This window comes from Homarus americanus, unplaced genomic scaffold, assembly GCF_018991925.1.
Source record: "Homarus americanus isolate GMGI-L3 unplaced genomic scaffold, GMGI_Hamer_2.0 scaffold32929, whole genome shotgun sequence".
NCBI classification, from domain to species: Eukaryota; Metazoa; Arthropoda; class Malacostraca; order Decapoda; family Nephropidae; genus Homarus; species Homarus americanus.
In genome coordinates this window covers 19,818,108-19,834,224 of record NW_024737097.1, presented here as the reverse complement: position 1 = coordinate 19,834,224, position 16,117 = coordinate 19,818,108, and the positions used below count along the sequence as shown (strand labels likewise).

Genomic DNA, 16,117 nt, shown 5'->3' with positions numbered 1-16,117 from the left:
TAAAATTCAATGTCATGAAATGTAAAAGGATGCATCTAGGTCAGATCAATAGTAAGGAGGCATATCACATGTCCCAACAGGACAAAAAGACTGCATTAATTGAGTTCGAATGTGAAAAGGACCTGGTTGAAGAAGATACAAGTCCAGAAAAGTGTGAGGGCAAATTTTGGGGGAGTGACAATTGTGAACTCTTGAAACAATCTACCGAAGAGCATTGTAGCAGCACCAAGTGTGAACTCATTCAAGGCGAGACTTGACCAACACTGGAGCAGGTTCCGATATATTCAGGAGCCAGTGCATGCTGAGTAAATGCCAACAGTGCATATCAGAGACATGACCGACCGTCCAAGCGGCCAACGAGCCGATCAGTGGTGAAGAGGATAAAAGTGAAAGTGGGTGAAGAGTAATGAGACATGATGTAAGATTAAGAAATGGGAAATAAATGAAGAAGAGAATAAAGAGAGGAGTGGCGGAAAGCTACCGGTAAGTGGGAGTTAGGTTAGAGAGATAGTAAACACAGGGATACAGGACAGTAATTACTTTTGTCCCACATGTAGATTAAGATCTGAATATACAAGCCTGATGCCTTCATCCAGAATACCCCAAGGTAAATAAGTACTGTCCTATACATATATTGGGCTGGACTAGTCTAAAAAGGACTTCAATATCTCATAGGAATTTAATCACCCCTCCAACAGCCCCTGAACACCAACAATACTGTACTACTCTGTACTTCTTTTACTTTACTTTTACTTTTACCATCTTCACCACTGATCAGCTCATTAGCAGCTTGGGTGGTCGGTCACGTCTCTGTTACGCACTGTTGTCCTTGTCAACATCTCAATGCATCCCTGACATTGGTTCTTCCTGAATTTAAAACTTTGCTGCCTTTCCAAAAACAATTAGTCCTCTCACACAAGAGCTTCTCCGCTTCTCTTCATTGTTTCATAGGTGTTATGTCCTTAAAAAGCCTATGCCATTTATTCATATATGGAGATTTCACACTAAATGAACTGAGGCCAATAAGCTGTGACATATAATGTACAAGACACTTTAAGATATTAATGAAATGCCAGAAAAAATGCTAAATATATACACAAAGATGGAAGACTGGAAACTCACTTTGAGGTCTCCAGGAAGCGTCTGAGTTAGCCGCTCTGCGTATTCATGAACCTTGGGGTGCAGGTAGATGTTGGTTGTATGCCAAAGTCTATTTATCTGTTCTGTGGCAGCAGCTACAACTTTCCTGACAATGTAAATCATTTACTTTTTCTTGACAATAAAACAATATTTATGGCTATTTATTATAGACTGTAGTACATACAGTATTAATATCGAACTTCTAAATAGATTAAGTAACACCTTTCAGTCTAAAACATCTTGCCCCCATGAGTATAATTCAGTGAGTTTAGTTACCATTTCAATAAATTGGCTTCATCCGAGTTTTGCCAATTTCTCCCAGGCAGACCAAGAAAACAGCTTGTTCCCAGTACAGTATGTGGCTGCCAAGTGCGCACCTGAGGAAGTACGCTCACTAAAAAATTATTCGGTACCCGTGTCATTGTATCACGCCGTAAGGGTGCCGAATAATTTGTTATTGGGTGTACATTAATGTTGAAGTATTATGTACAGTAATGTTGTACACCAAACATTACTGTACATCCCCAAAAAATTATTTGGCACCTTTACGGCGTGATACAATATGACACAGGTACTGAATAATTCTTTAGTGGGTGTACGTCAGTCTGGGTACAAAGAAGCACTTCATTAGGAAATGCACGTCATCATGGGCATCCAGCTAATTTATCCTTTATTCTCTACTTTTCAAGTCATCCAGCTTACTTTGGAGGATGGCAGGGATTATGTTGGCACTCAGGGTTGACCCGAGCAGGATACAGGGCATCCAGCAAGATGTTCCTCACTCGACTAATGGAGTTCTCATTTAGAAGTGTTGGGGGTGATGCCAAGGGTTTCTCCTTGATTCAACGCTCATCTGATATCCTTTGAAACCAGACCTGCTGAACCTGTCAGAGTGCTGTCATCCAAAAACCACAAAATGAGTTCGTTGAACATATTGTCTATGAGCTTTTTTGTTATTAGACAAAAAAAGCAATGGGGTGAGTGGATCCCCTTGCTGAATGCCTTCTGCTTATGGTAATTTCATGTTCACCAAACAGTTGGGTTGGTTCCTTGCTGAACTCCGTTGCCAAAAAAGATAGAAAACTGTGGAAACAGTGATGGAAAGCTTTGATCACCTTATCCCTACTGGTCTGGTTGAAAGCATTTTTTAAGTCTAATTCAACTACTTCAGTGTCATTGTTGATGAAGGTCCTTTCTGCATGAATTACTGCTTAGCCTTGAGGGATTCCAAATCCTAGTTAGTATAGTGCTAGCAGTGAAGCGGCTCCCTGAAGATATTTCCCATGGTGTGATGGAGAGCGTTACCGACTGTGATAAGCCTGATTACACCATCCTATTTTTTCAGTGCACACAAAGCCGCTCTTAAGACAGTTGTTGGCAAACATTGTAAGCTCAGACAACAGTACCTAGAAAGACGAGGTGGCTCATTTCCTTCTGGTGTTAGAATTTTTAGCTAGTATAAGCCCCCACTGGGCATGTGGGCAAGCTGCCTGCAGGAATATGGGAGAGTCCTAGCCAGAGACTTGAAATGGTGGTGCTCTCTCTCTCTCTCTCTCTCTCTCACGCATGCGCACGCACACACACACTCTAATATGTACAATACTATATAATGTATACAGAAAAAGACAAATTATATGCACTTACGGATGACAATGTCCAATGCTGATGGTAACAATTCCTCCGAAGAGATCTAGGTATCTTTTACCAGTGTGATCAAAGAGCCATTGCATGTACCCATCATATATGAGAAGTGGGCTACTGAAGTTTGTGAGGAGGGCAGGGTTGAGCAAGCTCCCCCTCACTTGTCGTATATGGTTATAATCTGGGCCCTGGAAGGAAAGATGAACGACAAAGTGAAAATGATATATATATATATATATATATATATATATATATATATATATATATATATATATATATATATATATATATATATATATATATATATATATATATATATATATATATATATATATATATATATATATATATATATATATATATATATATATATATATATATATATATATATATACACACAGTATATATATATATATATATATATATATATATATATATATATATATATATATATATATATATATATATATATATATACAGGTATATCGGGTGATTACAAATGATCTTCCTGATTTAAAAAATATATACTGTACTGTATACCAGAAACAACGGATCACCTGAAGAATCATCGCCCCAGCTTATTTCACTTATAGATTAAACCACCCTAAAACTATTTTGGGAGGATGAGGTTTGGTTAGGATATGTTAGGTTAGATTTAGATTAGGATAGAATAGGTTTAGGTTAGGTTAAGTTAGCATTAAGGCAGTTAATCTTCAGGTGAAATAAGCTGGGGTGATGATTCTTCAGGTGATCCAAAACAACTAACATCCACAGTTGGAGAGATCATTATATACAATGTCATAAGAAGACAAACACTGGAATACTTGGGAGAACTGGTTGACTTGAACAGATTAATGACTACATGTACACACCTGTTTAATGCAGCAACTACACAAGAGATATTGGATGTATGTATTGTCACTTCCTAGTCCGTGGACTCAGGGTTGTTATGATTTAAATCAAATGATTTAAATCACATGATTTAAATCGATTTAAATCAGAGTAAAAAAATCATGATTTAAATCAAAATGATTTTTTTACTAATAACTGTTTTCTCTTTTTATTCTACATGATTGAAAAGTATATGCAATGCAGCAGGCTAATAACATTATTTGGATTTACATAATTATGTACTGTACTATAGTCTGTTCTCTCCAGTTTTGCGAAACTTTGATCATATCATAAGGTCTCATTATTAATGTATATATTTACATGAAATATATTGTTAACTAAGATAATAAATACTATTGAAATTCAGAAGAACTGTAGTATTCTCTTCTCCCGGCATTATATATCAGTCAATAAGGAGCAAGGGACTGTAAATTTTTGCAAAGCTCGAGTGAACAGGCTGTAGGCACCAGGCTATACATATTCAGATATTCTATTTTTATCACTTAGTATGTTCTTTTTAAACAACATAAGTATTATTTCTGATCAAAGAAGCATAACTGGTTTTGTGATAAAAACTACTAAGTCTGAAAAAGTCACTTTGGATCAGCAAGTTGCTAATTATATATATGCAACAAATTGACCCTTCCGAACAGTGGAGCACGGAGAGTATCAAGATGATTAAAATGCTAAGACCAGGATATGTTCCACCTAATAGACATCAAATTGGAGGGTCTCTTTTGGATCAAGCCTACGATTCAGTGATTAAGAATTATTCAGAAGAACTTAGTGGGAAAACAGTTTGCATGGCCATGGATGGATGGAGTAATGTCCATAATGAGCCTATAGTATGTATAACTTTAACAGCGGACAACCGTATTTATCTTGTTGACTCTATAGACACAGAATTAAGACACACAGCTGAATATCTGTTGAAATTAGCTGAATGTGCTACAAAAAAGTGTGAAGACAAATTTAGATGCACAGTAAGCTGTGTAACAGATAATGCTGCTAATATGGCAAAAATGAGAAGTGAATTCGGACAAGATAAATCCATTATAACATATGGTTGCTCTGCACACCTGTTAAATTTGCTTTCACAAGACCTGCAAATCAAGAACATTAAGGAGCACATTACTGAAATCATTAAGTGCTTCAGAAATCCTCACATCCCAGGATCTTTGTATAGAAGAGCAGGAGGAACATTGCTAGTAATGCCATCAGACACACGATGGAACAGTGACAGATTATATTGAATCTTATTTAAAGAACTGGGAGACCCTTGTCAAAGTGTGCAAAGAAAATATTGAAGACATTGATAAGAAAATTAAAAGGAAAGTTAATGATAAGGCATTAAAAAGAACTGCAGAAGACTATTTAGAGAGACTTAAGCCTATTGCTGTGGCACTGTACTGTGTCCAGAGAACATACCCTATTAAGTGATGCTGTTGAAATCTGGGTAAAACTGAAAACTGATATTAAGGAGTATTTAAAAGATAAGAAGGATATGGATAATTTTGATAAAAGAATCAAAGTAGCATTGACACCTGCCCATTTTCAAGCTAATGTGATAGATCCAACGTATCAGGGCAGACAACTGACTCCTGAGCAGCGAGACATTGCAGAACAGTATGTGTGCGCGTCTCTTCCACATTCCTTTCAACATTAATGTCCTTCCATGGAAGAAGTGCACCATTTAAAGAGGTCTATTTTGGTAAAGATGTTGTAAAATCTCTCTCACCCCTTGCTTGGTGGCAGTATTTTGCCAATGATATGACAGAAAATGTAATGGATCATCAGCAGGGGTTGAGAGAATTTTTTCCACATAAGGATTTGTTCACTCAAAGGTAATAAATCGCCTAGGACAGGAAAAGGCATCTAAGCTTGTCACAGAGAGCAACAGAGAGTAGCTAAGTACTTTTTTCTCTCTTTATTTTCTTTGAAATAGGTGTAGATCTATACACAGTCTACACCCCCCCCACAACAACAACAACCATGAGTTTGGTATGTGATTACTGCAGGGAGACGTCGGATATGGAGGATGCAGGCCTAACTAATGCAACGTTTAGGAAGTTACTAACTGCCGTAAAGCTTGATGGCTGTTGCTGGTATTGCCCTGGCTGCATAGTCAAGGTGAATGAAGCGATTGCAATCCATAAGGGAACGAGTTCTCTAGGGACGAAAATAGATGAAGCAGGAGCCCTGCTGGTTGACAAACTGGAGCAAGTTGAGAAAGAGATCCTTGCTAAGACTGAGGAAGTAGCTAATAGAATGGAGGTGGTTGCTAAGAGGAGCTATGCGGACGTATTAGGAGGGCCACGGGTGGGGGGGGCGGAGAGTAATGCAGAATCAGTACAGGTTCTACAGCAGATTGGGACTCTGAAAAAGTGTGTCGAAGAAATGAAAATTAACGGACCTACTGTTAGGGGAGAGGAGGAACACCAGGAACGGCTCCAGCGCAGGAACAATGTAATAGTTTTTGGAGTCCCAGAGAGCCAGGCAGAGGGAACTGTGAGTAAGGAAACACACGACAAGGTGCTGTTTCAAAATATTTGCACAGAGGTTCTGAAGATTCCAGCAACCCCTCAGGATGTGAGGAGACTGGGACAAAAGCAGGGGGCTAAGCCTCGCCCCCTCAGGATCACATTAGGGAGTGAGGAGGAAAAATGGCAAGTTATCCGGCAGGCAAAAAACTTAGCAAGGAGCGAGGCATTTCGAGATGTATTTATTCACCCAGACCGCACGGTAATGCAGAGGGAACAGCACAAGAAGCTCCTGCTGGACTTGAAGCAGAGGAGGGAGGAGTCGAGAAGGAACGGGGACAGGTGCACATGGGTTATACTCAGGGGGAGGGTAGTGGAAACAAGTGTGCCGACACAGGGCCAGGGGGCAGCAGTGCACCCTCCACCCACTCAACCCCCCACCCGGGAGGCGGCACCAGCTCAGCCTACCGGACAGGAGGGAACGAGCGCCGTGTAAACAATGAAATTTTTAACCACACCCTGCAAAATACAGTGTACTTAGCAAATGCTGCAGCTTCTGAGAATGTGGGTGGAGCGGGTTTATTACTAAGAGCAGAGACGTTACCGAGAACAAATTCTGGCTTGAATGTCATGTACACTAATACCGACACGTTCCTGGATAAGAGGGAGGAGTTTGAAACACTACTAAGAGTACACCAACCAGATATTGTAGGAGTTGTAGAACTGTTGTACAAGAACAGGAGAATCGACCCAGAGGAATGCGAGTTCAGTATTGCTGGATATGACTCATTTACGAACCTAACTCAAGAATCCTGCAGGAGGGGTGTGGTTATCTACGCTAGGCAAGACCTTAGAGCCAGCCAGGCGAGGGTACAGGGAGAGGATGTCTTTGAAGAGTCCAAGTGGTGTAAAATTAAATTAAAGGGAGGGGACTTACTTATCGTCGGGTGTATCTACAGATCCCCGAACTGTGGCCCACTAAATCAAAGGAACTTAAGAACCTTAATAAACAATGCGGCGATGCTCAACCCCAGCCACCTCCTTATCATGGGGGACTTTAACTATGGCGACATCGACTGGAGAAACGAGTCAACCCCGAATGACTTGAATAATCCTGCTACTCTTTTTGTAGAAACTCTGAGAGATAATTTTCTGTTCCAACATGTGAGAGACCCGACACATTACAGAGGGGAACAAACACCCAAGCCACTTGACCTCATCATAACAAACGAGGAGGGTATGGTGGCCAAACTGGAACACCTTGCCCCAGTTGGCACCAGTCACCATACAGTGTTGTCATTCAGATTTAACTGTTACCTAGTTCAAGATAAGGCCAGGCCAAGGTGCAAATATTACAAGGGAAATTACAATGGGATGAGGGAAGAGATGAGGGGTATCAACTGGCCTGACTTATTAAGGTACAAGAACGCAGACACTACGCTGAATATCATAACTAGTAAAATGACCCATTTGATCGATAAATATATACCCAAGACCAAACCCAGTGCTTCTAGGAATACGAGGGGATCCCTACACATGAACCATGCGGCGGTCGACAAAATTAAGAAGAAAACCCAGAAATTCAAGACGTGGGTTGGGTCAAACGATGAGCAAGACAGGAGGATGTATGCAAGAGCCAGAAACCAAGCAAAGATAGAGTGTAGGAGGGCTGAAAAGGAGTTCCAAAGGCTGGTTGCACGCGAGGTCAAGTCAAACCCAAAGGCGTTTTACCGCTATGCAAAGTCGAAATTGAAAACGCGAGTAGGAGTATCAGACCTGAGGCTTGAAGATGGTAGTTACGCAGATTCTGACCAGGATAAAGCTGAGGCATTGAACAGCTTCTTTTCCTCAGTGTTCACAAGAGAGGATGCAACTAACCTTCCTGCGTTTGAGGACAGACGGTTCGACACAGCACTGACCCACATTGTGTTCACAGAAGAGGGTATTAGAAATAAACTGTCCAGGCTAAAGGTCCATAAGAGTCCTGGACCTGACATGGTGCATCCTAGAGTGCTAAGGGAGCTGTGCAACGAGCTTGCAGAGCCCCTGAAGATTCTGTTTTGTAAATGCCTGGATGAACAAATGGTCCCCAGTGAATGGAAAGTGGCTTATGTGAGTCCTATCTTCAAGAAGGGCGATAGGCACTCCACGAACAACTATAGACCGGTGAGCCTGACCAGCATAATATGTAAAGTACTTGAGAGTATTATCAGAGATGCAGCGATGGAACATCTACTACGAAACAACCTTGTAAAAGATTGCCAACACGGTTTTATGCCGGGGCGCTCTTGCTTGACACAATTGCTCAAGGTATTGGATATTTGGACCCATATTCTAGAACGGGGTGGTAATATCGACAATATTTACCTAGATTTTGCCAAGGCTTTCGACAGTGTACCCCACGAAAGGCTGAAAATCAAACTGGAAGGGTACGGAATTCGGGGAAATGTCCTAGCGTGGATAGAAGACTTTCTACATGACCGCAAGCAATGTGTGGTGATTAATGGCACGAAATCGTCATCTGTACCTGTAACAAGTGGGGTACCGCAGGGTAGTGTATTGGGCCCGCTGTTGTTTGTTTGTTTCATAAATGATATGCCTGACGTTGTACACTCCTCCATACAAATGTTTGCCGATGACGCCAAGTTATTTCGGGAAATTAAGAACCAAGCGGACTGTGAAGAGCTGCAGAAGGACCTCTGTGGGCTCCAGGAATGGTCGAAGGAATGGCTGCTGAGATTCAATGTCACGAAGTGTAAGAGGATGCACCTGGGGCGTACCAACGGTAAGGAGGCGTACCATATGTCCCAACGGGATGAAGAAAATGTACTAGTTGAGACTGTGTGTGAGAAGGACCTAGGTGTGTATGTTGACAATGAGCTGAAGTTCTCGGGCCATTGTGAGAAGAAGGTAAATCAGGCAAATAAATTATTGGGTCTTATAAGAAGGTCGTTCAGATATCTAGACGGTCCGTCCCTCGTGACGATCTTCAGGAGTGAAGTGCTTCCCCATCTGGAGTACTGTCACCCCATCTGGTCCCCGAGATATGCTAGGGACTGTCAGTTGGTTGAAAATGTTCAAAGGAGGGCCACCAAGCTGGTGCCTGCACTTCGGCATCTCAGCTACCCTGCGAGATTGGAGCGCCTGAACTTGCCTAGCTTATACTACAGACGGGCAAGGGGGGACCTAGTTGAGGTTTATAAGCATCTCAGGGGGCACTACTCAGTTGAGTGTCCTTACTTGGAGCTGGCGGACGCTCGCCCCACAAGGGGTCACAGCTCAAGATTGAAGAAGCCGCAAGTCCGGAAAACCGTGAGGGCAAACTTTTTCGGAGTGAGGGTTGTAAACTCTTGGAACAATCTACCAGAAAGTGTTGTGACGGCACCGAGTGTGAGCTCTTTCAAGAGAAGACTTGACCAACACTGGAGCGGGTTCAGGTACATTCAGGAGCCGGTGCATGCCCAGTATTTGCCAACAGTGCGTGACAGAGACGTGACCGATCGCCCGGGCGGCTAGCGAGCCGACCTTTTGGTGAAGAATATAAAGGAAAAGAGTCGTGACCGATCGCCCAAGCGGCTAACAAGCCGATCAGTGGCGAAGAGATAAAAGTACATAAGCATTTCAATGTTCAACTAAGCTAATTTAAATGTTTTGAACTATTTTTGTAGTTTACAGAATGAGAATATTGTGTTGACTTGAAGTTATTACCGGTAATTCTTAATACACTATAATCCTACAAATGTAAGAAAATAAACTTGTTACCAGTATTATTTTTTTTACAAAATGAGAATATTATTCTGTTGACTTGAAGAAGTTAAGTTATTAATTTTTGAAACACTGTAATCCTATAAGAGCATTTATGTTAAATTTCATTATTACCTTTGGATTTGTGCACTCAAATGTAAGATATGTTACCAGTTTTCTTTTATTTTACAAAAAGAATATTGTGTTAAATTCCATTGGTACATCTACTGCATAAATATCTTAATGCCAATTTTCTGTTTATTATCCTGAATAAGCTTTGGTTGAAAAATACTGTTTTTATGGTTTAAAAATACTATTTTATTGCAATTAGTAAAAAAATAAAAAAAATCGATTTAATAAAAAAATCCGATTTAAATCAAATAAATCGATTTTTTTTTATTTTTTTTTAAAAATCATGATTTTTTCCAACCCTGGTGGTGGCAATACTGACTACTGTTTATAGCTTAACTTTGCCAAGCATTTGATACTATAGTGTAGTAGTGCACCCTAATAAAAGCTGTAAGTTACCATAAATTGGAAGAATACGGAATTCAGGGAAATGTACCAACATGGATCAGAGATTATCTTCATGATCATAAACTGTGTGTAGTGATCAATGCTAAGAACAAATTGTGTCCTACTTTGTAAGGGGGAGGTTCATACTCGCAAGCTGGCATCTCCAGGGCCTGCGACGACAACAGCCGCACGCCTGGAATAAACAAAAACAAATTATCTAAGACAGGAATCTCCACTCATGAAAAAATATTTGTTATTACTGTAATATCTCAAAAATTGCAATAAGATTATCCATGAATCCATATCATGAAACTGTATACAAACTTTCAGCACACTGAATACTGTATACTCGTATTTTCACACTAGCCTGACCCATAAGCCATGCCCCTCTTCTATACTAATAGCTGATTGGTTCATAGAAAATTCAAACTAAATGTGTTCACAATTGGTAAGCAGACCTGTTATTATCTAAAATAATGTTAAATATCTGGACTATCAAAATGCAGATGATTTCAAGTCATTGGCACTTCAGAGAGGATGAGAAAAGTTAAAATATTTATCATAAAAGGTCGATATAAATACATGCTTATATACCCGCAGTCCGGGAGGAGGTAAAACACTCAGGGTTGTTGCGTCACCTCCTCAAAGTCTTCTTTGTCAGCTCCAATTCGAGGAGAGAGCACTTGGCTCTGGGAAGTGACCACAGGATCATCTATCGATTTTTTTTTATTTTTTTCTAAATATCATGATTTTTTCCAACCCTGCGTACAGTACATTTACATCACCAGAAAGATCGATATCTTGTTTTACTTTTAGAAGAAAATTAAACTTTTTTTTTTTAATTTGTGGGAAAATTACCTCATTTGCCGATGTTGTGAATGAGTCTCAGGAGGTGATGGAGAAAGTGTAGTAATTACTCACGGTAACAAGGTGATCATCAGTTAGGGTCATTGATGGTAGTTTTCTTCTTCAGTCTGTATTGCTGTGAGTCAGACGGGGAGATAATGCCCGTCTCTCAACACCTCTGCCACTATACTGACAGTCACGTTCTCACTCAGGAACAAGACATAAGCAGTAGTTGATGACCAACCTTCCTATATATTGCTCTATGGATCATAACAAGTTCGGAGTTGGTTCCTTTCTGGCATCAACTGACCGGCAAAGAACTCCAGTATGTCATGAGAGATTTACGACGCCATAAACAAATCCTGTACATGGTGAGGTAGAGGTAAAAGTAGAGGTAAAAGTAGAGGGAGAGGTAGAGGACGAAACAGTGAGGGTGTTGTAGGGGAGAGGTCGTGTATTTCCTCCCCGGGTGTTTAAGGTTCACTACACGACGGGTAAATGTGCACATGTTGTATTCTTTTCTGACTGTTGACTCTTCACTCACTGTACCTGCCAACACTCCTGCCAACACTGCTTCCAATTTCCCAACACTACTTCCAACAACCATAAATATTTCTATTAACACTCCTCTAAAATCCTGCCAACACTCCTCCAATCACCTTTCCTGACTTCTTTCCCTGAACACCTGTAAACTTTCATTCCAACCAACATGTATTACTTTAGCACTCCAATCACTCGACACTCCACTACAACTCCTGACATTCCCTTCAGCACTCCAGTCACTCCAAACTCCACTACCACTTCTCTCACTTCCCTTCAGCACTCCACACTCCACTACGACTCCTGCCATTCCCCTTCAGCATCCCAATCATTCCGCACTCCACTACCAATTCCTGTCATTCCTCTTCAGCACGCCAAACTCCACTACGACTCCTGTCATTCCCCTTCAGCACTCCAATCACTCGACACTCCACTACAACTCCTGCCACTTCCCTTTAGCACTCCACTCATTCCTTAATCCACCACTACTCCTGTCATTCCCCTTCAGCACTCCACACTCCACTACCACTCCTTTCACTCCTCTTCAGCACTCCAGTCACCCTAAACTCCTCTCATACTTCCTGATAACAAATCTATCAACATACCTGCCCATAATCGTCTAATACTTGTCAATACGTCTGCCAACACTCCTGCCAACACTTGTTAACTGTGTTGTGTTTTATACTATAGCTTCTTACGGTAGATCACCCTCCTGCCACCACTCTCTCATGCCTCACTTTACCTCTTGCCAACGACCTCCTGTTGTTGACACTCTTCCAACACTCCCACCACATCCCACCACAATGTTGACAATACACCAGGAGTTAGTCCTGTGTCCCGATACAGTGTTACCAATGCTACTAGTGTCCGTTTGCTCCTCTACAGTGTTACCAGTTCTACAGGAGTTTCGACCCAGAGTATTTCTAGAAATTTTCATATTTTTGTATCTGAAATTTGGTTTTAACCTTACTTGCAAATGTTTGAAAAATATATTTAAAAAAAAACAATTAAATTTATATATTTTAACTTTTTATAAATGAGATGTATATATAATTACAGTATCACTCCATAAATGTGTGGGAGACAGGTGGAGAGCTAAGAAGACTTTGCACTGCCGACTAACTGCCTGGTATTGCATTTCATTAAGAAAATATTCAAATGATTTTCTTCTCAATTCATATAACTATTTAGAAAAAAAGAACAAAATATTTAATATAAATATTACTTTAAAATTAAACGGATGAGAAAACGGTGTGTAATAATACAGCCTGTATTGTTATTTTGAAATGTTTGAAACACAAACATTCGTTCAGCAACTTAGGTGACAGAACCACGTGTTGACTTCCCCTCAACTGTGATCAACATACTCGTAATAACAAACCTTTGTGTGATCACCCTATTCAAGATGTCTGGCAGAATAAAAGAGCTATTTATGAGCTTGCATGGTGGGCCAATATGTTTCACACTGAAAGCTTGCCCTGAGAAAAAAGAACTTCAACATCTGATCAAAGTAAGTTGTATAGGACTTTCTTTATACATTTATAGTATTACACCGGTCTCTCACTGTTATTAATATGTATTTCGTATTGTTTTAGACAAATTTAAGAAATTTTTCTTTGATATTTTCACCGAAAATTGAGAATAAAACCAAAATATTAATTTTTCAATATTATTACGTTCGCCCAGTTACAAGTATCGCCATATGTCTTGTTTACTTTTGGTGGAATGGGTAGTATTTTACCGGTCGTTATTTTGATATTAAAAATAGGTTTTTCCTATGGTATTTGATGAGTTTTGAACGAATTTGATATTCTTATCTGCCAGAAATAACTAGTGTTTGAGGTTAATCCCCGCACACACCTAACAATCATAACGGGAAAAGTTGAATTTTTGGTAAAGGTGGAGGAGACAGTTTGCCCCCAGAAGAAATTTGTACAATTGCACCAAATTTTCAGACAAACAAATTTTTTGGGCACAGACTTTTACAAAGTATGGGGCACAGCTCCGTAACGCAACAATCATATATCAAAATTACAAATAATATATTTACATTACAGTCGGGTCTTCATTTACGCGGTCAATTGAACCCGTGGAGTACCGTGTAAAATGATAAACGCGTAAAGGAAATAACAGAACATATGGGATTAATTGAGAGACTGGGCTGACCCCGAAACTCCACTTTTTCCGACACAATATGTACGTTGTAATAAAAATAGTATCTTAACTTTATGATGGTATGCACACAATTAATATAGAAGAGAAATATCAATAAGAGAATAATATACTGTACCAGGTAAAAGAAAACTCAAGGTGTAGCACTTACTCTAGGTTAGAAAAAATCAAGGTTTGACACTTACGTAAGGTTAGGTTAGAAAAAAAATCAAGGTTTAACACTTAGGTTAGAAAAAAATCAAGGTTTAACACTTACGTAAAGTTAGCTTAGGTTAGAAAAAAATCAAGGTTTAACACTGACGTTAGGTTAGGTAAGAAAAAATCAAGGTTTAACACTTATTTATGGTTAGGTTAGAAAAATTCAAGGTTTAACACTTAGGTTAGAAAAAAAATCAAGGTTTAACACTTACGTAAGGTTAGGTTAGAAAAAATCAAGGTTAGGTTAGGTTTAACACTTATGTTAGTAGAAGAGATGGGTCGGCATACTGGGATGGAGGCTGGTTCCGAGGCAGAGGGCAGATTACTGGCCCTCAGGTGAATCACCATCACTATCCACCATAGTTGTCAGGGCCTCCCTGACAAATCTCTCAAAGTCCATAGCATCACTGTCACTATCACTGACTTGGGGTGGTTGTGGTGGGTTGCGGGCGAAGAAGTCCGTGATGTTACGTTGACGGCTAGTGTTGATTTTGTCGTGATACACCTTGATGTACGGCTCCATAGCCTGCAACAGCTGGTTATTGAAGACACAATACAGGTACTCCTGGATTTACGACATAGTCGACTTATGACAACCCTTGACATACGTCCGCCGTGGTTGTATGAAATATTTTTCAAATTACGTATTTTCTAGTACTGACGTTAGTGATCGCGCTGTGTACTGACAAAGTTTTTCTTCTGTACTTCCCTTTAAAATGGATGGCAAGCGTAAAAGTGAGAGTTTAAAATGGATGGCAAGCGTAAAAGTGAGAGTTTAAAATGGATGGCAAGCGTAAAAGTGAGAGTTCTCGTGGTGCCGAGAAGAAAATTAGACACCCATTTTAGAATTTCTCTGTATTATTTTAGCCTTTTTGACTTACGACCTGGTCGTCGGAACGGAATCCGTCGTAAATCGAGGAGAGTGTATATGTTACCGCAAACAGCAATGAGTAGGACGACATATAAACAAACATTATGTTAGGCGGTAAGTCATGTCATGTTTACTGGGTGTGTCTGCCAATGAGTAGGGCGACATATAAACAAACATTATGTTAGGCTGTAAGTCATGTCATGTTTATTGGGTGTGCCTGCCAATGAGTAGGGCGACATATAAACAAACATTATGTTAGGGTAAGTCATGTCATGTTTATTGGGTGTGCCTGCCCTTATGCAGTATGTAGAGTATGAAGATGGTGGAGATGAGAGGCCCAGAAAGAGGTTGGAGTGTGTGAAGGGAATTTGTTTGTGTAATTATAATCACCTGACTCAGCCATACGCGACCAGCCAGGGGGCCAGGCTATCGGGTGGGCATTTCAGTATAGCTACCCATATCTTAGAGGCAACACCTAACCTGGCTTCTCTCTAGACTTTCAACACGTTTGACTTTAACCACCCGGACGGCGGTTACAGTATACATATATCGTTTCTCACTATTGATCTTTTTAATTTTTGTATTTCTTTTTGGGTCTTTATTTTTGTTATTATTGTTATCATTATTATTTAATTTTTAATTATATATTTTTTATTATCAATTATATTAACTACTATTATTATTATTATTATTATTATTTTTTTTTTTTTTATTATTAGTATTATTATTACTGTATATGGTAATTTGTTGATCACTACATTTGTACTGTGTTTTTGGTGTGTCCTGGTAGGTCTAATCCCTGTTATAAAAAAAAATAATCTGCGGAAAATTCGGACAATTGGCTTTTCCGGCCAGGTGGTACCGCCTTTTAGTTCGGATCTTCGAGGGTTCACTGTATACAGTATATGATTTCCAACTTGATTCCAGTATGCAGTAAAGCCTCGAATAACGATGGTAATGTTTCTTCCAATATTGCAGTGTAAGGTGAATCGTTTTATCGTGAATCATTAATTATCATTAAAATAAAGCAATACAGTGATCCCTCGGTTAACGAGATTTCGGTTAACGAGTTACCTCT

General features: G+C 39.8%; 1 protein-coding gene across 3 annotated transcripts in view; it reads right to left on the bottom strand.

The window, feature by feature from the left end:
* LOC121873292 (alanine--glyoxylate aminotransferase 2, mitochondrial-like) overlaps nt 1-16,117 on the bottom strand; it is a 46,996-nt gene that overhangs the window by 17,155 nt on the left and 13,724 nt on the right. Inside the window, exons 1-4 of one of the 3 annotated variants that reach the window (XM_042376760.1) lie at nt 11,007-11,082; nt 10,538-10,605; nt 2,785-2,969; nt 1,123-1,246 (exon numbers count right to left, since the gene is read on the bottom strand). In XM_042376760.1, coding sequence (XP_042232694.1) covers nt 1,123-1,246; nt 2,785-2,969; nt 10,538-10,573 — 345 coding nt within the window. In that variant the 5' untranslated portion in view covers nt 10,574-10,605; nt 11,007-11,082. Of the gene's footprint in view, nt 1-1,122; nt 1,247-2,784; nt 2,970-10,537; nt 10,606-10,736; nt 10,804-11,006; nt 11,083-16,117 lie in introns of those variants that run through there. The other 2 variants (XM_042376758.1, XM_042376759.1) reach the window with 2 other exon arrangements.